Raw genomic sequence first — 24,560 nt, forward strand, 5'->3', positions numbered from 1 at the left:
GATGAGTACCAGCCTACACAGTAAACCAGAAGTAATCGTTAGGAAATCGGGTTTGTTTTGGCTTGAGAGCGCCTTAATTAAAGCCTGAGGCATGGGCAGGCACGTGAAAAAAAACAAAACAACGACATTTTGACGAGTGAGACGATTATGCGAGTCGTAAAGATTTGTCGGCTCTTTTCACACTGGGTAGCCTTGGCGGGTCTCCTGCGGGTCTCCTACGCGTCTCCAATGGAAACCAGCGCCAGGGTCGCAGCCCTCTGTGTACTCGACAACACACGCCTGGACAGCTCTAACCTTCACCTTCCGAATACACACGCCAGCTGCTTCGACAGCAGGGTCGGGCGGATATTTCAGGAGCAACTATGAATTAGTATGAACCGAGCAACAGACCACAGAAAAGCGCCCCAAAAAGGCCACGCTGCTTCACTGTTCACATTTTGGTTGCATCTTACATTTAATCACGAAAGAAAATGTACCTTTTTTATTGATCTTTTTTTTGTTTCTAATTTCCTGGAGCAAATGCTTAATGTATTATGTAATAAGATAAAACCGTAAAGTAGCAACAATTCTGATTTACTATAGGTAACATGAAAGGAAGACCAAGAGTGTTAAATATCTGCATTTTGTTTGCTTTCATTAAGTTATAATGCTAGTAAAAGACCCGATTTATCCATAACGTGGATTAAGTAATGTCTTATTAACACATAATAACAACAACAACCATAATAATAATAATGTTAGCTATTTGTCTTCACAGGAAAAGAAGCTAAGTTTACAGAATTTCACGTGCTGTCCAGCTCCTACTTCCATTGCTTCACGCGCTCCAGGATATCCGCCTGTTGGAACGTGTCACGCGGGATTTCCCAAGGCCGCGCGCTACAAGAGAGGAAAATGACGTCTTCCAGCTCACAGAAACGGAGCGCCAAAAGGAATGAGAGGAGTCGGCCTGCCTCTGCCACGTCGTTATACTCGCGGCCCACACCACCTTTACACCGCGCCGGGCTCCACGCAGATCTGAGGGACTTTACTTTTCCAGCTTTTGGGTTTAACACAACCCCCTCATCTGTTTTCAGGTCTGTTAAGGTCCCCCAAGGACCCTGCAGAAAGGTTTATACTGACGGACAGACATTACACTGCAGCCAAATCCAAGGCTGTGTTTTGACAACATTATAACTGACATACTTGCCTTATGCCAGATTAATGCAAGATGAATAAAACTAGAGACAAAGGTTACAAATGTGCTGTAATTAATTTTTAGGTATGAAACACATGACTATTTACTGATAAACAAAAAGGCCGATATACAAAAAAACAAAAAGTTTGACAAAAAGTTTAATTACTATGTGTTAAATGACATTATAGACATACATAGTAATGTTATTTTAAAGCTTTTCCCACCATCATATTAAATACCCTTATGTGACTTTATTAATCTAGAAACATGACATATACTGCTAGTGTCCAACATAACTGCTGTACTTCCTCTTTGATGCTGGACCAATAGGACGTCTGGATTTCTGACCAGTCAGAAGTCCAACACAAGCCCTGCCCGTACGAGACAGCAGCCAACAGTTCGGCTCAACACCTTGGGCTGAAACCTCGGGTTGTGTTGTGGCTTCTGATAACCTGTTAATTCAGGTGCTGAACTAAACTCCACACATACATGTCACGACGAGCTGCAGGAGACCACGTTATTCCCAAATTAGGGAATGCCGACGAGAGGAGTCATTTACTCACACTCTGTGCTGGATTATGTGGCTAAAGTTTTAGACAAGCAAAATACAGAAGCAGGAAGCCAAGAGATTTAAGGTCTCAGACATTAAGGAATTAATCTGGGATACACTAATCAAAAATTAAAAAATGAAAGGATATTAGGAAATATGTTTGACCAATTCTAAATTTGCAGCAGCCAAATATGCATAAAAATATTTTGCATTAGCAGTGTGACCTTAAAAACAAGCACAGTTAGTTGAATGGTACTGCAATATTTTACCAATTCAACTTTGATCTGCCATCAAATACGCATGCTTCAAGTAACCTGAAGGTCCCAGAATGCACTGATGCAAATTTCTCAGCCAACTGGTTATAGCGCTGATGGTCCACTCTGTCCGAGAGGTGTGTCCAGCCCTGACTCTGCCCCCTCTTCTACCACCACCCTCGTGCGTGTGCACAGAGGGGGGCATGGGTCACAAACACACAGGAAGGGACAGTGAGCACCCCCACGCTGGAGAAGAGAAAAACACGTGTGAAAGGAGAGAGAGAAGCCCACCGTGTACATTTGAAAGTTAAACAGTGAATTTTAAAACTTCAAAATTTATAACCGGCTGGTTTTAGTTCACTGATCATGATGGAAATAGTTAAATACTGCTGGTTTTCTCTAAGGTACATCCCACCAGTGTTTACAATAAAGCTGGTCAATAAAGATGATCAATAAAGCTAACCAAAATTGTGCGTAAAAAATTAAAATCTGCATAATTACAACAAAACAAAACGCGTCATAAAGCCCTAAAAGATAGCACACATTTCTTTTCTTTTCCTCAAATCTGAAAGGGGAAATTTAAGAGATGCCATTCGGTTAAATCTGGCAGCCCACAGTTCAGTATGGCCACATGAGATGGAGCTCTCACCCAGCTTCCTGTGGTTTCGCTGTCTCCACCTCCCGGTTCACGAGCTGGGCACGGGGATTTGCCACACCATGATGGTGGAGACGCTCTCGTCATGCCGCGAGTGTTTGGACTTCCAGTTGAGTCTGCGGTGACCGAGGCCGCCCGACACCACCAGCAAGGAGCTCACCTCCACCTGCCACGCCCGCTTTGCCCCGTGGGTGCGCGCCGGGTCACTCAGGAGGTCGTAGATGTTTCCGTGCTCCGGCCCGTGCTCCAGGGAGCTGTGGGAGAGTGCCAGGGAGCCGCTGGAGGAGGAGAGTGAATCACGGCGGCCGGGGCCGGGGCCGGGGCCGGGGCCGGCAGCGTCGCCCAGCCACACAGCTCCGTCGCTGGCCGGGGTCTCGCTCAGCCCAGACCCCTCCACGGGTGCAGGCGGGCTGGGTGAGGTGGTGGGTGGAGCTCCCCTACCCTGCTGTAGATTATGCACAGGTGTAGCCGCGGTGAGGAACTTCACTGGGCCGTGGTGAGCGTGGAAGGAGACCATACCTCGTCCTGCGGGGGCCGAGGGGTGGGGGGATTAAACATTAAATGATGTGTGTGTTTTCACGAACCTCTCTCAAGTACCTGCACGCTAATTTATATTTAGATGGTCACATGACTGAAAGCTCTATTTAGGCCGAAACACTGGCATCTAGCAAACATTTAACCATCTTGCAAATGCTAATGTTTCTTTCTAGAACCTCACTAAGAGTTACAGAAACACTCGGCCCCCAAGAGATTAATTATACCCACATGACAAACAGGATGCAGAAACCTGTGGTTTGGCCTCTCCTCGGAAGTACAGTAATTATTACCTTATAAGACAAATTAAAAGATGACTCGTTTTTAAACATGAGTGTTCATGCAGTGGCCCACACTGCACAGGACTGACATGCTGACTGGTAATGCAGACAAGCACCAGCAGTTTATTCATCTCAGCTGTGTCTCAGTTCTGACCCTGTCCCAGACTGTGGTAATCTCATCTTTGTCTCAGTTCTGACCCTGTCCCAGACTGTGGTAATCTCATCTTTGTCTCAGTTCTGACCCTGTCCCAGACTGTGGTAATCTCATTTTTGTCTGAGTTCTGCCCCTGTCCCAGACTGTGGTAATCTCATCTTTGTCTCAGTTCTGCCCCTGTCCCAGACTGTGGTAATCTCATTTTTGTCTCAGTTCTGCCCCTGTCCCAGACTGTGGTAATCTCATCTTTGTCTCAGTTCTGCCCCTGTCCCAGACTGTGGTAATCTCATCTTTGTCTCAGTTCTGCCCCTGTCCCAGACTGTGGTAATCTCATCTTTGTCTCAGTTCTGCCCCTGTCCCAGACTGTGGTAATCTCATCTTTGTCTCAGTTCTGCCCCTGTCCCAGACTGTGGTAATCTCATCTTTGTCTCAGTTCTGCCCCTGTCCCAGACTGTGGTAATCTCATCTTTGTCTCAGTTCTGCCCCTGTCCCAGACTGTGGTAATCTCATCTTTGTCTCAGTTCTGTCCCTCTACCAGACTGTTGTAATCTCAGCTGTGTCTCAGTTCTGTCCCTGTACCAAACTGTGATATGCATAGACCAACAGCTCTGAGAGTCAGTCTCTGAGCGTCAGAATCTGGGCTCCTCGGAACAATCGCTGGTTCTCCTCCATAGACTTATTAACTCCTACAGCATGGAAGGTCCTGGGCTTATTTGGTAGGCCCAAGATGTAGAGTTGTCACAAGTCCATTAATTATAATTAGGTAATAATAACAGGTAACAGCCTTATGTAAATTAAATCTCATTTCTTTTCTAGCGTTATCTCAAGACTCCCATTTTGGGGCAAGCCGTATCCTCTGTGGTCTGAGTACAGACAGAGCGACTGTTTCTCCTGAGGATTATGCTCACCTATCACCTTGGGTATCCCCTGTAGTCTGGGTACAGACAGAGCGACTGTTACTCCAAGATTTGTCCCCACGAGCAGGAGACCGTGACACACCAGCAGACTGCTGACTGACACCCTCTGGTGACCTGGGGACAGAATGAAACTATCAACTCATATTTCATTAGTTGTCTTTGATAGGCACCTGGCTGAAATTTTTCATGGGGTTTCAACATTTAAACCACAGATTAGGTGTAGTCTTGGTGTCCAAAAACACTCAGTGGAATCTGAGACTTGTCTTACAATGTGTCTATAAAATGGGTCTTAGATGCAGACGTCACGTCTGGGTAATTGCATCAGACTAGAATAGACAAAGAGCTACCTGTGTTGTTGAACGATATCAGACACTCAGTATCAGACAGCTGTGTAGGAGGAAGCTGGCTATAGAGAATGTGTGGTACGTTACTATGGTGATGAGCAGTAGGTTTCCCTGGAAACCCCACACACACACACACACACACACACAGAGAGAGCGAGAGAGGACTCATTCCTGTTTTTAGTGGAGCAGAGGGCGTAAGCACTGAGCACTTGCCCTGTTTGGTTTTAGACAAACAGCTCCAAGCTCTCCGAGTGCGAACGCGATGACACACGGGGACTGAACTGGCGTTCCACCACCAGGCCCCGGCTACTAGTCCAACTACGACGCCCACAGTCCTGAAAAGGCCTTTCACTGAGCATTGAAATCTCGGCACAGTGCAAACCGCAGTGTCTGGAGAGTGTCCGGACAATGCCAGCTCCTTAGTGCAGCTTTAACTCTCCACCGTGCAACGCAAACTTGGCAAACTCCACCCCCCCCCCCCCAAGGCATCCGACTCCCTCCCACACAAATCAGCCACCAAACTGCCAGTTAGTTGGTGGGGGCTCGAAGGAGCCCGGCAGCTTCTGTGTGTTCGCCCGGCTGGCCCGTGTTTTACAGCCATGGGAACTCTGTCGATCAGTCAAAGGTGAACGTGTTCCCTGACAAACTGCTCTCCAAGGGCACAAAGCCCGTTGCTGCGCATTACTGGTTGCACAAGCTTGGACGTGAATCAGGGGCCTTGAAATACGTTGAAAGTACCTTGTTTAATTGCGCAATCAAACGTAACCCATCCAGAGCGGCTGGCAAGAGGAACAGAAGCTGTTGTAGGATTCTGAAACGAGATTCCACTGGAAGCGAGAGGGAATGCTAAACCGGCCCCTGCTGCCCGAGCACGTACGAGAACACTCCACGGCTTGTTCCGACGTTCCGGACTGACGAGGACGGCGTTTTCACACTGAACGGTGTTCTACGGCAAGCTGGACAACTATGTGATGCCCAGGGAATTTAAAACGAGCATAGGACCAAAGAGAGAAGGGGTCCTGGATTCTGCCTGGTGGCTTGTGAGAACATCCATCTCTAGCTGCAATTTTGGGGAAAAAAAACAAGAAGACCAAAACAAACCAAAAATGTATTGCATGACAAGGAAGCACATCTGGGCACCAGATCATTTCTATTTTGCTTTTAGTGACCTAAACATTTGATTTGGAGCTTGAAGACCCAAAGTTCAGACACAAAGCAAGTGACAGCATGTATTTGGAAGGAAACAATGTTTGCACCTCTGGCATAAGCAAAGCAATGTGTTCGCAATTTCCACCAATCTCACAAATGATCTTAAAAGGTGCTTTAGCGCATCAGGGCAGACAAGGATGAAAACCATTGGATCTGCATGCTGATTGGTCTGCCAGGGCTCTGGCTCCAAACAAACAATGTCATTGCGGTGCTGAGCTGAATACTGTGCCATGTCATCCTGTCTGTCTGTCTGTCTGTCTCTCTGTGTGTGTGTGTGTGGTGTGTGCGCGCGCGTCTAGTAGCCACAGTAATAGAGGAGACAGCAAATGAACCTCAAATATTGCCAAATCTTCTGTTATTTCCTGTAGGTGTGTCCTTCCTACACACAACGGGCATAAAAAGAACTCATGTTGGGACAGCCCAAGCCAACGGTCTACGTCAGCAGTTTGTTTAGTGTGAGCCCATAATCCCCTGCTAGGGGGTGACATCACAGTCATCGCTTTGCCACTCCATGTCTTGGGCTCACACACATGGTTCTTTAAGTTCTCAAGAAAGCTATGACACTCTTTTGGCAACCAGCCCACTCTACCAAAAAGTGCTTTCCTAAAGTGTACTCAAATCTGGCCAGTCCTGTACCTGGAGCACCTCCTGCTGAGACAAAGTCAACACACAAACAAAAGAGCTGCTCAAACTAACCTAAGCCCAGCTCGGTCACTTGTAACACAGGAGATGAAGCAGCTTTGGACAGGCCAGCGTGGAGGAAGCAAACTGCCTTCAGAACAGAGGATGTGCGTTCACTGCCCCGCTTCCCCCTCTGATGCCTGGCCAGTCACCCAGGACCCAAAGCAACACTTCCTCCCCCAGCATCTACACTCCCAGAGTCCATCTGAATGCCCAGAGTCCATCTACACTACCAGAATCCATCTGTACACCCAGAGTCCATCTACACACCCAGAGTCCATCTACACACCCAGAGTCCATCAGAACACCCAGAGTCCATCAGAACACCCAGAGTCCATCAGAACACCCAGAATCCATCAGAAAGCCCAGAGTCTGGTCTCAAGACCAACAGTGGAGACTTTGATCTCCATGTGCGTGGGCCAGAACAGCACTGGCTCATGTTGAGGAGCAGCAGAACAAATACACACCTACATTCTCTCTGTTTAATACAGACCTACATTCTCTCTGTTTAATACAGACCTACATTCTCTCTGTTTAATACACACCTACATTCTCTCTGTTTAATACACACCTACATTCTCTCTGTTTAATACACACCTACATTCTCTGTTTAATACAGACCTACATTCTCTCTGTTTAATACACACCTACATTCTCTCTGTTTAATACAGACCTACATTCTCTGTTTAATACACACCTACATTCTCTCTGTTTAATACAGACCTACATTCTCTCTGTTTAATACACACCTACATTCTCTCTGTTTAATACACACCTACATTCTCTCTGTTTAATACACACCTACATTCTCTCTGTTTAATACACACCTACATTCTGTTAAATACAGACCTACATTCTCTCTGTTTAATACAGACCTACATTCTCTGTTTAATACACACCTACATTCTGTTTAATACACACCTACATTCTGTTTAATACACACCTACATTCTCTCTGTTTAATACAGACCTACATTATTTCTGTTTAATACAGACCTACATTCTCTGTTTAATACAGACCTACATTCTCTGTTTAATACACACCTACATTCTGTTTAATACAGACCTACATTCTCTGTTTAATACACACCTACATTCTGTTAAATACACACCTACATTCTCTCTGTTTAATACAGACCTACATTCTCTGTTTAATACACACCTACATTCTGTTAAATACAGACCTACATTCTCTGTTTAATACAGACCTACATTATTTCTGTTTAATACAGACCTACATTCTCTCTGTTTAATACAGACCTACATTCTCTGTTTAATACACACCTACATTCTGTTTAATACAGACCTACATTCTCTGTTTAATACACACCTACATTCTGTTAAATACACACCTACATTCTCTCTGTTTAATACAGACCTACATTCTCTGTTTAATACACACCTACATTCTGTTAAATACAGACCTACATTCTCTTTGTTAAATAGACCTACATTATCTGTTAAATACAGACCTACATTAGCTCTGTTAAATACAGACCTACATTCTCTGTTTAATACACACCTACATTCTGTTAAATACAGACCTGCATTATCTGTTAAATAGACCTACATTCTCTGTTAAATACAGACCTACATTCTCTGTTAAATACAGACCTACATTCTCTGTTAAATACAGACCTACATTCTCTGTTAAATACATACTGCTGTTGGTGACCATGGGCTAATGGGGGGGGGGGGGAATGGCAGCTTTATGCAAATAAGCACCTTAATGCATCACCACCCACTACCCTTAGCAGACATCCATTTAAATGCGAAATATTTCTGCAGCTTGCGTTAACAACCCAGTTTGTTTTAAACTGCTAGTCAATCTATGGCACTATCCCAGTTTCTACTTGCCCATATCAGCTATACAGCGGTCAGTGGACCCAGACCTGAGGAAATTAAGAGGAGGTTGGAGAACCAAAGAGACGAGGGCCTGATTCCACTCCAAACAAGCACTCCCTTGGCCACGTCCACGCGGGGGATCAGGCCATACTGCAGCGGCTGTGGTGGTGCACAGCTATCCATCAAAAGATCCAAAATTCATTATTTAATTTTAGAAAGCACAAAAGCTCTTCAGAACTCTTGGTTAGGGGCTTAAAAATGGACCCAGTGAAGACATTTGAACAGGTGTTGGGTCTCTTTTATAGACGCAATTAGAACACAAAAACTTGAGAGCAAGATTCCTATCTGAGCCTGCAAGACTCCCTCCCACCAGGAGTCTTTATCTGGGAATAAAGCAACTAAACTAAACTGGATGTGTTGGCTGCGCAGGCCCAAGGTTGGGAAAAGCAGATCTCGTGGGGCTTGCAGTGGTGGTTTTCTGTCAGGACTACAAAACGGAAAATGAAATCTGCAAGTATTTTGTAATCATGACCATCTCCCTGAGCCTCCTACTGAAGGAGAGGTTCTCGCCAATGAGAAGACAGCACCACTCCTCCTTCTCATTTTCTGTTCTCTTTCTCTCTTCTTCATTTATCTTCCCCCTTCTTGGACTTCACTCCCCTCTCTCTCTCTCTCTCTTTCTCTCTCTCCTGTCCTCTTTCGGTACTTTACACTGAATCACAAAACCTTCTCTCTGTCCCCCTAACTGGAAACCCAACTGGGTCCTACGCAGGAACAGAAATAGGCCACACCCCCTCCGCAGTGACCTCACAGGCCTCAGACTTACTGCATACTGGAATCATGAGTAAAAGAAGGTTTGATTTCACGGTATCCCTTCACCAGTCCTGATACGTTTATTAAACCAACATCCTGTTTTAAGTGTTTGAACCCCATTTGTACCCTACCAGGGCAAATCCATGTGTGCAGCCCCAGTGTGTTCACTGTGGAAAACCGTGGAAGCTCCAGACATTCAGTCTCGGAAGCAGGCAGGAACGACTCTCCAGGGCGTGTGCATACCTCGACACCTTTAAGGAACAGAGGCAGAGCCTGTCCCAACAAATCACTGGGTATGATTCACCACGTGAGAAAGGGGCTGGCCAAACGCTGTGTACCGCTAGCGGTCAAAGAAGGAGAAAATGTATATATAGGCCATATGGCACCGTGTGCGTTCTTTTCCACTGTGTCTGTGTGTGTGTGTGTGTTTGGCATGGCACTGTGTGTGTGTTCTTATCTGCAGGAAGCTTCAGGATGTCCCGCTCGACGCCTCAGAGCAGGAAGAGTTTAGTGGGGCTGTGACACCCGACAGACCGTGTCCATGATCCCTGTGGGCCGGCGAACCCCTTGTGGGAGTCCTGACCCTCTGCTGACCCCAGATCACTTCCTGATTCTTTCTCAATGTTACTTGGCCGTCTTAAACGCTCCCCACCCAGGCTCAGAACGGCAGATTAGCAGGGCTTGGTTGCTTTTATTTCTGTTCGGCCTTTGTGGCTACACCACTGAGATTCCTGTTGCACGTCTGGTGTGGAAGTGACTCCGACCTCTAGCAATGAGACCTCAGACAAGATCAGATAACAGATCCAAACACAGCGGCAACGAAAACAGATCGGAGGAGTCGAGCTTTGCTAATGCGCTGTCTTATTCTTTTAATGGAAAACAGTGATGTGTTTCTTGCACACAAATGCCACCTCCGCTTACAACCCACTCAATCGGAGAAGAAACGACGACCAGAGACATGTAGGCGAGGATGACGACGGTGGTGGTGATGAAGCACTCTGACTGACACATCCTCACAGCTGTGGTCAGCTGTGGTGTGAGCAGAGACTCCTGGACAGAGGGTCCAGACAGTTTGCTGTCACATGGGACTATTGGCCCCGGACTACAAAACGTAGCAGGTTCTTTAAAAAACCTCGTAATTGTCGCTGGTGGTTGCCAGATAGCCTGTTTGAACACTGGTGAAGAATTTGGTTAAAGTGTGTGATCTCACAATGTTTGAGTTAACGTTGTAGCACACAAGAGTCCCTGGGAGAGAAGAGGACTAATGTGCCAAACCATAGTAATAAAACACACCAGCCCACATACATACACACACCCTTCCACACACACACGCCACATACACAACCATACACACACCCCCCCCACACACACCCACACCCCACCCCCCCACACACCCTCCCAAACACACACACCTCCGCCACATACATACCCTCCCACACACACACACAAAGTAATCAGGAGTGTTTACACTGCAGTCTCGGGGATAATTACACAGCTCTGCAGACAACACACACACACACAAAGTGCACAACGTCACCTGGGCTGAGACCGAGCCGTCTAGACCAGGTTCCACTCAGGGTCTCTGGAACTAGCTGCACTTCTATAGTCACACCGCACAGCCGGTGCACTCTGGATTAAGCTGCTGGATTAAGACGTGTTTGGAGGGGTGCGTTTATGTCTGTGGGCAGGTGCGTTTGTGTCTGTGGGCAGGTGCGTTTGTGTCTGTGGGCAGGTGCGTTTGTGTCTGTGGGCAGGTGCGTTTGGTGTTGGGGTTCAACCTGCCGGAAGTGCATACATGTGTAAGAATGTTTTCTGGGTTCGGTGTCCACTGGTTGTTGACTGTTGTACAGGTGGAAAAGGTGTTCACCTGAGATGGCCGTTACCGAATGACACGGGCATTCACGAGCGAGACGCGTGTTGCTGAGTGAGGCGTGCGTTACTGTGTGACACAGGTATTCCTGCAAGGCCAGGTGCACTACTTTGTAAAGGATTATGTTTCCCCAGGGAGGAGATTATTGCCAGGTGTGTGTTCACCCGAGTTGCTGCTGACGGCCGCGTAGTTTGATGAAGGTGTGCTTATACCTGACAGCACACTGCTGGTTTGAAGAATGTTTGTATCTACTCGAGAGAATTATTCCCAATAGGCCTTTCGGATGTTTTGAGCCGGAGGCGTGTACCCGAGTGGAGGGAGTGTACAGGTACACGCTGTGGGGCCGTGGAGGTGCGAGTGTTTACCTGAGAGGGCATTGTTGATGGGCGCGGCGATGCTGATGTCCTGCAGGTGTTCCAGGGTCTCTGTGTGGAAGAGGCGCAGGGTGGAGCCGCTGCTAAAGGCGATCCAGATACCCACTCCTGCCACGGCTAAGTGGGACACCACCATGCCTTCGTCTTGGTGCACCTCCACCTGGTGCTGCACAGGACACACACGCTGGGCACATCTGCAGCGCTGGCGTGCGCGCGCACACACCCACAGCAGCATAGACTGTGCAGAAGCCATGCGTCTCTGACTGTGCTGGATATCGTATCAGTGCGTTAGGATCACTCCACCTTTAAGCCCAGACACGCCTGTTTATTTATCCAAGCCCTTACACAGCGTTAGCAGAGACCCTTAGAGTAGCGGACATGAGCGCTTTGCTGTGTGGTTAAACTCCAGGGAGGAGAGTTGGGGAGTTGGGGAACAGTGCAGAGAAGTCAGGGCCAACCTGTGAGGCATGTAGACTGCTCCGTGTGTGTCTCTAAGGCACGTAGACTGCTCCGTGTGTGTCTCTAAGGCACGTAGACTGCTCCGTGTGTGTCTCTAAGGCACGTAGACTGCTCCGTGTGTGTCTCTAAGGCACGTAGACTGCTCCGTGTGTGTCTCTAAGGCACGTAGACTGCTCCGTGTGTGTCTCTAAGGCACGTAGACTGCTCCGTGTGTGTCTCTAAGGCACGTAGACTGCTCCGTGTGTGTCTCTAAGGCACGTAGACTGCTCCGTGTGTGTCTCTAAGGCACGTAGACTGCTCCGTGTGTGTCTAAGGCACGTAGACTGCTCCGTGTGTGTCTAAGGCACGTAGACTGCTCCGTGTGTGTCTCTAAGGCACGTAGACTGCTCCGTGTGTGTCTCTAAGGCATGTAGACTGCTCCGTGTGTGTCTCTAAGGCATGTAGACTGCTCCGTGTGTGTCTCTAAGGCATGTAGACTGCTCCGTGTGTGTCTCTAAGGCATGTAGACTGCTCCGTGTGTGTCTAAGGCTCCGCTCTTTGCTTGACTCTGGTGCTGGAGAAAATCAGATCTGTGTCTCTGATCATGTCAGCTGCTGCATGAGATCATGGTGAGATAACTCGGGGGAAAAAAAGATTCAGGCCGAGTCCAGAAGAGCAGAGAGGGAGGGAGAAATAAATCACTGCTTTCACTATAACACAAACACCCTACTTTATTTGTTTGACACTTTTTAAATGTCTTTTCTCCATCTGTAATGCATTAGAGTTTAATCTTCATTTTCTTTTCACAAACTATATAATGTCCAACTGCTGTTGTATTATTGCTGTGGTATTACTGTTATGTTTGTATTATTCGTTAATGTGCTCCACAGGCCTCAGGAGAAGGGGGTCAGACAGATGGAAGGTTGTGACTAGTGTACACTTCAGGCCAGAGGCCCAAGGGTGTAAGTGCACACTCCGAGCTGTCTCACTCCGAGCTAGGTCGACAGCTGCACGTCAGCTAGTGTGAGCCGGCACAAACACTAAAGAACTTAGTGACGTTAACAGAATTGTGTGTGTGTGTGTGTGTGTGTGTGTGTGTGTGTGTGTGTGTGTGTGTATGTGTAAAAGGCAGAAAGTAAGGATTTACTGTCCTAACACTTTATATAGTGCTAAAAATAGAGAGAGAGAGAGAGAGAGAGAGAGGGAGAGAGAGAGAGAGAGAGAGAGAGAGAGAGAGAGAGAGAGAGAGAGAGAGAGAGAGAGAGAGAGAGAGAGGGAGAGGTGGGGATGCAGATAGTCAGATAGTAAATGAGCGTTAAAGTGTTTCTGGCTACACAGCAAACACAAATTATTAACTCTGCACTCCCCACACACACACACACACACGCACACACGCACAAATCCACATCCACACATACTGAAGAACGAAGTTCAACAAGTTTCTGCACACTCAACATAACACAGACTTTAAGACAAAGGCCAAAGCTTTGACAGGAGGTCTCCTCATGCTGTTAACGGCGAGTGTGTCTGGACACTGGAGTAGGCGTGGCAGGATTAGGGAAGGGAGAACACCCACCTCCATCCCGATTGGCTGAACCTGCACGGCCTGACGTTTAAAATAACCCCCACCTGTCTCTTGATTGGCTAAAATTGGCTTGCATGTCTTGATTGTCAGCGCATGTCCTGATGGGTAAAAGAACTCCCCTCCCCTTCTGCTCACTCTTAGCACCTGATAACTACGGAAACTAAATAATATCTACAGGCAGGAAGTGGTTTGTATGAGAAGAGTGTTTTTTTTTTAGAGTTATCTGGGATAACACAAAACCATCGCTGGTTCGGAGAAACGTACTGCACGCGGAATTCGACCCAACTACCAAAAACTCCCGAATGTGCAAAACTACTGAAACAAGTGGCCTGTTCTCTCCGTCTGATCAACGGTTTCCCCCGGTTGCCGGGGTTGCCGTGGGTAACGGGCGTCGCTTTACCTCCACAGCGTGCGTGCGGGCGTTGACGACGAAGACCTGTCCCCCGGACGAAGCCCAGACGTGGTCCCCGACGGCAAGCAGCGCCTTCACCGGCAGCACCCCGAGCTGGAGCAGGTGCGCGCTGGACGCATCCCAAACGCCTCCTACAGGGGGCAGGACAGGACAGAAGAACAGAAGAAGAGACGCAGGGAGGTGAAGAGTGATCAGACTGGGACCCAGTGAAGGCCCTGACTGATAGGAACTCATATGAACTCTGACTGATATGAACTCATGCGTTTATGCGTGCCTGTGAGTGTGTTTGTTCGTGTGCGCATGTATGCCTGAGAGTCTCCAGAGATGCTGGACAGATGGAACTAAACTAAACTCTTTCTCCCTTCAGATAGCGTCAAATGGATCTTCATTCAGTGTGCAACTCTGACCCCTGACCTCAACTCAGCTGTGCTTACATAATGGAAACACACACACACACACACACACACACACACACACACACACACACACACACACACACACACACACACACCCCTAAATGCTAATGGCTCTTGCTGCTGTCTTTTTTTGTGTCTGGGTTGCTATCTTCCTCTCTCTCTCTCTCTCTCTCTCTCTCTCTCTCTCTCTCTCGCTCCTTCAGAAATGTGTGTCTGATGACTCAGTTCTGCTTTTTAAAAGATGTGACTCTTTTCGCTCTTAACGTCGTTTCTCGGCACGCTTTCACACACAGTGCATCAAAACAGTAGAGAATGCTGACAGATTAAAGTGTCCACAGGACGGCAGTCCCGCCAACCACGTCAGCAGGACACGGGCCCACGGGACACGGGCCAACAGGACGGCAGTCCCGCCACCCACGTCAGCAGGACACGGGCCCACAGGACACGGGCAAACAGGACGGCAGTCCCGCCACCCACGTCAGCAGGACACGGGCCGACAGGACGGCAGTCCCGCCACCCACGTCAGCAGGACACGGGCCCACGGGACACGGGCCAACAGGACGGCAGTCCCGCCACCCACGTCAGCAGGACACGGGCCCACGGGCCAACAGGACGGCAGTCCCGTCACCCACTTCAGCAGGACACGGGCCCACAGGACTGTTATCCACAGTCATGGAGTGTGCTAAGGTGGGACATCTGGACTGTGTTTGTCGGGTCTGAAATTCTACCAGGACACTTAAGCTTCTTCGCATTACAGCCAATAGCTTTGCTCTTCTGGCACACAGACAGCACACAGCACAGATCCACTCAACTCAACCGCCTAAGGACAAAACCACATAATATCTGTCCCGTAGGGATCCATGACACCGTGGCCAGAGAGACAGATGAAATATTCTAGTGGGAGCGGGAGAGAGAGAGAGAGAGAGAGAGAGAGAGAGAGAGAGAGAGAGAGAGAGAGAGAGAGGCACAAAGGACAGCGAAGTGACAACACACACACACACTCGCACACGCACGCACACACACACTCACGCACACACACACACAAGCAGGCCTTACCGGTGGTCCGAGAGTACACAGCGAGGGCTCCGCTGACCAGGCCCACGTAGAGACAGGAGCTGCTGTAGGCCAGGCACATGACCGCCGCCCTGTCTGGAGAGGGGAAGTACTGCAGGCGAACCTTCTTACAGCGTTGGCTGCTCCTGTAGACGCAGACGCTGTGGGACACACGCGGCGCAGGACGTGAGGGACCCGCTGGCTCACGCCTCAGCTCCACAACACCTGCAGGCCCTCCTCTCGGGTTTGAGGTCTAAACCTGTCCGCTTTCAGCCTGAAACACGGTTAAGACCCCCAGATCTGGGCCGAGCCCCCACACAGAGCTCCTCCCTCGCCGCCACCACGGCCGAGTGGGCGGGAGGACGGAGGTCCAGAGGCAGCCTGAGGGCGAGAAGAGTTTCCCAGAGTGCTGCTGTCCTGTCTTCAGCACAGGAACCCTGATGCGCACGCCGTCAAGCATGTTCTAGGCCTCTAGGATTGACATATTTGTAGGTTTACTACAGGGATGATGGAGAGAAATCGATTTTCCTGAGAGAGAAGCAACATGACCTGCAGCCTTTCACGTGGAAGCATGCAGGAAGAGTGGAGATAACGTGATTACACGCACCTGTTTCTTCTGGGACAAACAAGGAGTAGACGATGTTTGTCTGAAGACTCACCAGCGTGGACAGACTGTGTGGATATCATAGCCCAAACACCGTGGGCTAAACACCACTACCCCAACACTGCGGGCTAAACGCCGTGGGCTAAACACCACAGGGCCACTGAATAACAGAACTGCCTCTTCAGTCGTTTCTCGCTCAGTGTTCATAGCTGAATATGTGTCTGCATTACTAGATCAGAAGGTTCAAAACTCAGAGGACCACGTCCACTTATCAAATGTTCACTACTAGTATCCATGGGAATTGCTAGGAATTTGCTAGAGTAACTCTGTGTCGGCCAGGTAACAGTAACATACCTCCCCTCCTCCAACCCCACGCACACGGTGGGTGTGCTTCCGGTCCCGGGTGGGCCACAGTGCTCGGCTCCCTTCCCGTCCTCCAGGGGCTCGCCCGGGGGCACGTAGGCCATGCAAAGGATGCGCGACTCCACATTGAAACACTCCGTCACCTTCGGGCTCGAGTTCTCCATGGCGACCACGGCGATCTGGCCCATCTGATTGGTGCAGCTGGCTACCTGCTCACAAACAAATAACAAAACGATAAACACGAAACCCAGACGCCAGCCTACGCTGAACGGCCTGGAGGTTTCCTATGACCTTCACCACTCACAGGTGCCTTTGACGCTGGTCTTTAAACAGCTCAGTCTGCTTCCTGCCCTGATGCCTCGTCCACGCGGCAGGTAGACAAACCAGGGTTAGAAAACGCCGTCACCTTCAGGGTACGTGTTTTACGGCTTTTTAGGTTCAACTACGCTGTCGTCTGAACGCTTCTAAATCACTCTGGATAAGCACAGCTACTGAATAAACAAACACAGGTCTCCTGATGACGGCCTCCGACAGCCAGCCTGGTGTCTTAACCGACCCCTGACCTCCCGAGATTCGCTGGATTCGCTGTTCACTGCCCGCCAATCACACCAAGGCCCGCCTTCACCAGAAGAGGAAGCGAGTGTAATCCATAAAAGCGGCACATGAAGAGGCGGGGTCATACGTGTAATCATGTCTGAGTCTGAGCCCCAGTCAGTACCTGCACACAGCCGTGAGCCACCACACCTCAGCCGCACGCTCTTACCCGCACACAGCCGTGAGCCACCACACCTCAGCCGCACGCTCTTACCCGCACACAGCCGTGAGCCACCACACCTCAGCCGCACGCTCTTACCCGCACACAGCCGTGAGCCACCACACCTCAGCCACACGCTCTTACCCACACAGCCGTGAGCCACCACACCTCAGCCGCACGCTCTTACCCACACACAGCCGTGAGCCACCACACCTCAGCCGCACGCTCTTACCCGCACACAGCCGTGAGCCACCACACCTCAGCCACACGCTCTTACCCGCACACAGCCGTGAGCCACCACACCTCAGCCACACGCTCTTACCCGCACACAGCCGTGAACCACCACACCTCAGCCGCACGCTCTTACCCACACACAGCCGTGACCCACTGCTGGCATGTCTGCTGTGCTTTCACTGTTAACATGGGGCTCTGGATTATGGACCGCACACTCCACCTGAAAAAAAAACCACACACACACGCACAGACACACACAGACACACACAGACACACACGCACACCTTCAACTGGTTTCACTAGTGATCAGACTGATATCTTTCTCTATGAGTGAAAACATATCTATCCTAAGATGTACTGTGCACCATGCACGTATGAGCTCACGTGAGACGTTTGTGTTCAATAGTTACTATGTTTGAGCCCGTGTGAGACGTGTGTGTGCTCTACAGTTACTGTGCACCGTACACATTTCAGCTCACGTGAGACGTGTGCGTTCTACAGTTACTGTGCACCGTACACGTTTGAGACTCTCACCTTAAACTCCTGCAGTCTGGACATGACCACGGGCAAACGCTTCAACAGCAGAGGATGTTTCTGTTTCTGGATCAGATTACTGTCGTCTTCAGCACAGAACCAGCCCTGCACGTTATCCTCATCTGTCACACGCACGCACACACACACACACACACACACACACACACACACACACACATACGCGCACGCGCACATGCACACGCACACACACACAGGCAGTGGTTCAAGAAAACTGCAACAACATCCTCATGAAGAGTCATTTCCAAAACACACCATGTGCCGGTCATACTGTGAGACCAAACACAGGTCTCCCTGCAAAGACCTGTGTGTGAAACCTCACAGACATGAGACCAGTACCCGGGAATCTTGTCCTGAGTCCTGAATCCTGAGGTTTCTGTCATGCTAAGCTCGCTTTCTAGAACAGAAAACCCCAATTGTTCCCTACCAGTCCCTGGAGTTAATTGAGCGCTACCGTCACAGAGTCCGGATGGAGAGGATTGGGGGCAGAGGCCACAGTGGGAAACGTACCCAGAGCCAGACGGGCCATCTGCAGATGGCTGATCCACGCCTGCTTGATGGACGGGCCGAAAGTGTTGAAGACCGCGCTGAAGAAGGTGGGTCTGCCCGACCTATGGAGAAAGACGGAGGACAAACGTGGGCAGGTGCAGCATGGTTTGGGTGGAGTGCTGGGAACGGGGCTGGTGGAAATGCACAGCCGCCCCCATCAGAACGAGGGAAAAGCTGAGAATTGTGGGACGCTGAATTATTGAAGCAGAGAGATACCAACCTACGACCCAAATTCCTTTCATGCCCTGATTTTTAACACACATACTCACACATACACGCACACACAGACACGCAGGGCATGACCAGGGACTCTGGAAACAGCTCAGAGAGTCTGAGGACTGGACCGTTTTGCTCTTCCTGTTTACCAGAGACAGGAAATGATGTAATCATTGTAAATCACCTCAGAGGCCTGGCCAAGGCTGATGACATCACTGCAGACCAGTTTACAGCCTTGGGTGTATTTAAAAGTCTGGCACACTCTGGAGTTTCACCAGACACGTGACGTGGGGGGAGTTTGAGAGTCTCATAGGGGGCTCTTTCACTAAAGTGTAGGAGCAGGCGTTTACCGGCGGAGAGATGGAAGCCAGACAAAGGAATGCAGAGTGTATTCCCAGCTGTAATGAGAGAAATATGCAGAGATGTGTGTGTGTGTGTGTGTGTGTGTGTGTGTGTGTATGTGTGTGTGTGTATAACTGTGGGCGTCTGTGTGTGTGTGTGTGTGTGTGTGTGTGTGATTAAACGACGCATAGGGTCAATTTACAAGCCTGGGTCTGCACTATAATCAATTATTGATAGTGATTCAGCACAGGTGACACCAAGCTTAACCTCTGCATGATGCCGGCATGACCCACACAGTCTCTGGAAGTCCTTTTACATGTGAAGTCTGTGAATCATCTAAGCACAGATCCACCAGGCCCTGAGTTTCAGCCTGAAATCAGTACCAAATGCAGAGATTTCTACAACTTACACAACAACACGGGTCTTTTTCCGAGATCACCTTAGATTCTGCTTTTCTGATTCCTGGAGTGTGACAGTAACTCTATTCTGTAACAATGCTCTCTGCGACTCTACTCTCTGCGACTCTACTCTCTGCGACTCTACTCTCTGCGACTCAGTCCTGTGATTCATCCAATGTCTGCCCTGGAATCTGTGAGTAAATAAAAGACAAAGTGTTTGTGTAAGTGTGCAGGTAAGTGCCTTGTAAGTGCTTGTACGAGTGTGTGTGTGTGTGTGTGTGTGTGTGTGTGTGTGTGTGTGTGTGTGTGTGTGTGCGCGCGCGCGTGCAATCATAAGGTTATTTTAGGGTCAAACCTACTTGTCCTGTTTCCCTGGTAACTGCAGCTGGATACGACAGCGGTCTGCAGCCCTGATCTCGTCTTCTTTCTTGAGGATGAGACACTGAAGGCCTGAGACCCAGTCCTGAGCTACTGTCCCGTTCACATTCTACACACACACACACACACACACACACACACACACACACACACACACACACAGTGACAGAGCAGGGTTTTGCATGTGTTTATGATTATACAGTATAAACATATATTTGGATTTTAAATGTTTATTGTAAATGTTATTTAGTTTTGTGTTTGTTAGTTTTGTGTTTGTTATTTTAGTGTTACCGTTATTTTACTGTTAGCATTATTTATTTTAGTGTTAGCATTATTTTACTGTTAGCATTATTTTAGTGTGTGTTATTTATTTTAGTGTCATTTATTTTAGCATTAGCGTTATTTTAGTGTTACCTTTATTTATTTTAGTGTTAGTGTTATTTGTTTTTGTGTTAGTTATTTTAGTGTTTATTTTAGTGTTACCATTATTTATTTTAGTGTTAGCATTATTTTAGTGTTAGCATTATTTTAGTGTTAGCATTATTTATTTTAGTGTTTGTTATTTTAGTGTTTGCATTATTTATTTTAGTGTTTGTTAGTGTTACCGTTATTTTACTGTTAGCGTTGTTTATTTTAGTGTTACCGTTATTTTAGTGTTAGTGTTATTTTAGTGTTATTTATTTTAGTGTTAGTGTTATTTTAGTGTTAGTGTTATTTATTTTAGTGTGTCACATTAGCTGAACCCCGAGCACACTACAACACCCAACATGCTGTTCGTCACCCGGCTAATGACTAAACCAATCATACACATTCCTTCAGATCCTCATGACCAGAATATTGATATCATCTGTTTCTCTACATTCCACTGTATGTAAACCCTGCCTAGAACTTCCCAGTATTGTGAAGTATTGCCACTAGTATTTGCTCTTCTGTCTTCTGATTTTTGCCTGCCCCTTTTAGGAATAGTTTGCCTGGTTTATGATTGCTCTCTGGTTTTTGACTCAGACTGTTTACCTTAATGATTTGGTTTACCTCTGTCTTTGCTTTCCTGGCGTGTTCACGCACCATGAACTTGGAATACAATCAACCCATCGGCCTACATCCACAAGCATCTAACCTTGCTAGCCTGGTCACATAGTGCTATCTTACTGTTATTTATTTTACTGTTATTTATTTTAGTGTTAGTGTTATTTTACTGTTATTTATTTTAGTGTTAGTGTTATTTTACTGTTGCTTATTTTAGTGTTAGTGCTAGTGTTATTTTACTGTTGTTTATTTTAGTGTTAGTGTTATTTTACTGTTATTTTAGTGTTAGTGTTATTTTAGTGTTAATTTTAGTGTGCCATTTTACTGTTATTTATTTTTAGTGTTATTTTAGTGTCATTTTAGTGTTATTTAATTGAGTGTCATTTTAGTGTTAGTGTTATTTTACTGTTATTTTAGTGTTAGTGTTTTTTTAGTGTGCCATTTTACTGTTATTTATTTTAGTGTTATTTTACTGTTATTTATTTTAGTGTTATTTTACTGTTATTTATTTTAGTGTCATTTTAGTGTTAGTGTTATTTTACTGTTATTTATTTTAGTGTGCTATTTTACTGTTATTTATTTTAGTGTTATTTTACTGTTATTTATTTTAGTGTTGTTTTACTGTTATTTATTTTAGTGTTGTTTTAGTGTTATTTATTTTAGTGTTGTTTTAGTGTTAGTGTTATTTATTTTAGTGTTGTTTTAGTGTTAGTGTTATTTTAGTGTTAGTGTTATTTATTTTAGTGTTAGTGTTATTTTATTTTTATTTATTTTAGTGTTATTTTAGTGTTAGTGTTTTTTTTTTCATTTTCTTGTTATAGTTATATAAAAGATTGGCAAGAGTTGTAAGATACAATCCATGAGAATAAAGCCATTTGAAACTGAATTAGAAATGCAGAGAAAAGAAAGAGAATGGGAGTGAGTGAGGGAGCGAGAGAACGAGAGAGGGATAGAGTGAAAGTGAGAGAGAGCGAGAGAGAGAGTGAGAGAGGTATTTGTGGTGAACACATCTGACCTGATAGTTCCCCTTGAGGCTGCCGATCATAGCGGAGATCTGGTTCACGAGTCCGAGGTCGTGGACCAGGTTCTGTAGGTCCTGGTACAGCTGGCCAGGGCCCATATACAACTTATCTGCCCGAGAGAAACAGGGGCACAGGGTGCTCTGAGAATAAGGAGCGCCGGCATACGAAATAAAAGCCATAAGGAGGATTAAAGGTTTGGTCTGTGACTCAGGCCCAACAGTATGGGGAGTGGATTAAAGTCACCATCTGTGATTTCGGAACAGCAAAGCATGGCCTGCTTTAGGAGGGATGGTCAGATTTGATTTTATAGAACAAGATTTAGGATGAATTGAAAGGAGCACCAATGATGTCAGTGTTAAAGGGACTGTCTGTTAATATAAACATGGATTCCTCTCTGCTTGTGCTGTCTGGCGAGATTTGCAGTGAGATTTACAGGCGAGAGTTTATTCTTTGTAAAGCTGCTTTGGGACAATATCTGTTGTAAAAAGTCCTTTACAAATCAATCTGATTTATTCTTTCATTCATTCATCATCTAAAACACTTAATCCAATTCAGGGTGCAATGTGACCACTCATACACACACACCCACACACCGTGCACAAAAGACCCAACATGCATGCATGCCTGCCTTTGTAATGTGGGGAGAAACCAGAGTAGCTGAAGGAAACCCAGGCAGGCTCAGGTAGAACACGGCAACCCAGCAGCCAGGCCGGGACTCCAACCCCGTACTCGAATCCGAGACCCTGGAGCTGGGAGGCAGAAGTCCTACACTGCCAGTCTCTAGGGAGAGTCTGGAGTCCTCAACAGCCTAAAACCGCTGACTAAACTTGACTGACACACAAACTGACCAAATCACTGCTATGTTAGCAAGACGTGTAGCGGAGGCACTCTTGAAAATCGAATCCCCACATAAACATTCCCTCGGGAAAGCGGACGTATATGGCGGCTCTGTAATACAGACAAAATGGCGGGAAAGGCCGTGACAGTTCTGTAGCAGTTCTCTTCACTCAGAGTATGTGCTAAATGACCCAGGATTGGTCAGTGCCAATTTCGTCATGTGCCCTGTGCCTTAGTCTGTGAGGTGTGCGACTGTGATGGACAGGAGTGGACACACAGAGAGGCTTTTCCCGTAGCTGGCAAACAAGCAACGATGTCTCTTAGCAAAACTCTTCAGTTAATCTGAATGATGAGATGCATCCAACCTTTCACAGTCCCGTGGACATATCTTGGACACATCTTGCTCTGAAAGGCTTATTTTACTATGTGCAACTGTTCGCTAAGGCTGAACTGAGCTGGAACAACAACTTTGATTCATATCGGACCAGTGTAATGACACATGGAGGTGCGTGTAGGCAGTAGTGCAGACAGCCAATCAGAATGCAGCTGGCAGAATCCTGGCAGTGTGGTAAGATACCACGCTCTCCATCTACGTGTGGGTGGAGCATCTGTGGGCCAGATGACTCAGACAGCAGTGTTAACCACCGTGCACAAAATGATACCACTGGACTTTTAACAGGTCCAAGATATAGATTGGTGGTGCTGGGCGATATTTAAATTATCACAATATTTCCTCCTGATAAAAATTGTGATAAATGATAATAATTGTGATAAATTGTGATAAACGGCCCATACCACCACCACCACCACCACACACACACACACACACACACACACACACACACGTGAGCACCAGTAAGGACTTATATCAGTAGTTGCATGTTATGCTTTTCAATCTGGTTCTTTTCAAATATCACTTTACAATTTACATTTTCTAATGATTATTTCATATCACGTTTATACTGCATGTGTTGGTAAGAACCTGCCAGTATCCCTGCTCTCTTCTACTCCACAGTGAGGCCAATCATAATACCAAAATAAAACCTCAACTGCTGCCGTTACCAAGTGAAATCATGCCAAATAATGTTTGCATGTTTAAAGAAATTAAACTGGGGTGCAGAAGCGATGTCATCTATGAATGAATGGAAGGTGAAAGTGGATGATGTCACTTTTTTATGCGCTTGCTTCCTCTAGAATGCCAGCAAGACTTGTATTTTGAACATTTTTTGGTTAAATGTCAGTGTTGTGAATTGTGTAAACTGCATTAGAAAACATTTTCTGTCAGATTCGAGCGCGTTCAAAACTGGCACATTATCATCACAAGCGGCATGCCATGTCGTGGTTACAGAGTTATGGCACTCTTATTTATCGCATACACCAGGCAGTCCAGCAAAAGTGAGTTTTATAAAGAGTTTTTCGTCACATGGGCCCAAACTCCTCCATACTACTTCAGCCAGTTCTAGGTCCCACCAGCACATTACGGCGGTGAGTGATTTTGGGAGTATAGTACAACTGTGTTTAATTAGCAGTGATTACTACGTTCTAAACATTGATGATCTTTTGTTATATGTATTCAAAGACAAAGACTGCTTCCAACAGAGAGACTACGAGCGAGCGAGAGAGAGAGAGAGGTTTTTGATTTATGTGTCTGAATATTAGTGCTAACAATTATATTGAACTTAAATTGCCCAACTTTAGCTGCTCAGGTTCCTCATTTCTCTGCCAGA

At 47.1% G+C, this 24,560-nt stretch overlaps 1 protein-coding gene and 1 long non-coding RNA gene across 6 annotated transcripts in view; one reads left to right on the forward strand and one right to left on the reverse strand.

Moving 5' to 3' along the window:
• Positions 1-289: 289 nt before the first annotated feature.
• LOC113568282 lies at positions 290-1,853 on the forward strand. The gene is made up of 2 exons (XR_003409573.2): positions 290-370; positions 758-1,853. It is a non-coding gene; the product is annotated as an uncharacterized LOC113568282 (long non-coding RNA).
• Positions 1,315-24,560, reverse strand: part of arhgef10 (Rho guanine nucleotide exchange factor (GEF) 10) — a 58,078-nt gene continuing 34,832 nt past the window's right edge. For all 5 annotated transcript variants that reach the window (XM_035532843.1, XM_035532842.1, XM_035532839.1 and 2 more), the window contains 12 exons: positions 21,990-22,105; positions 19,930-20,057; positions 18,576-18,676; positions 18,048-18,169; positions 17,647-17,733; positions 16,517-16,734; positions 15,562-15,719; positions 14,078-14,220; positions 11,646-11,820; positions 4,511-4,633; positions 2,628-3,158; positions 1,315-2,224 (listed from right to left, as the gene is read on the reverse strand). In XM_035532843.1, the coding sequence (XP_035388736.1) occupies positions 2,665-3,158; positions 4,511-4,633; positions 11,646-11,820; positions 14,078-14,220; positions 15,562-15,719; positions 16,517-16,734; positions 17,647-17,733; positions 18,048-18,169; positions 18,576-18,676; positions 19,930-20,057; positions 21,990-22,105 (1,865 nt within the window). In that variant the 3' untranslated portion in view covers positions 1,315-2,224; positions 2,628-2,664. The remainder of the gene's footprint in view (positions 2,225-2,627; positions 3,159-4,510; positions 4,634-11,645; positions 11,821-14,077; positions 14,221-15,561; positions 15,720-16,516; positions 16,735-17,646; positions 17,734-18,047; positions 18,170-18,575; positions 18,677-19,929; positions 20,058-21,989; positions 22,106-24,560) is intronic.

Source organism: Electrophorus electricus, chromosome 13 (genome assembly GCF_013358815.1).
Source record: "Electrophorus electricus isolate fEleEle1 chromosome 13, fEleEle1.pri, whole genome shotgun sequence".
NCBI classification, from domain to species: domain Eukaryota; kingdom Metazoa; phylum Chordata; class Actinopteri; order Gymnotiformes; family Gymnotidae; genus Electrophorus; species Electrophorus electricus.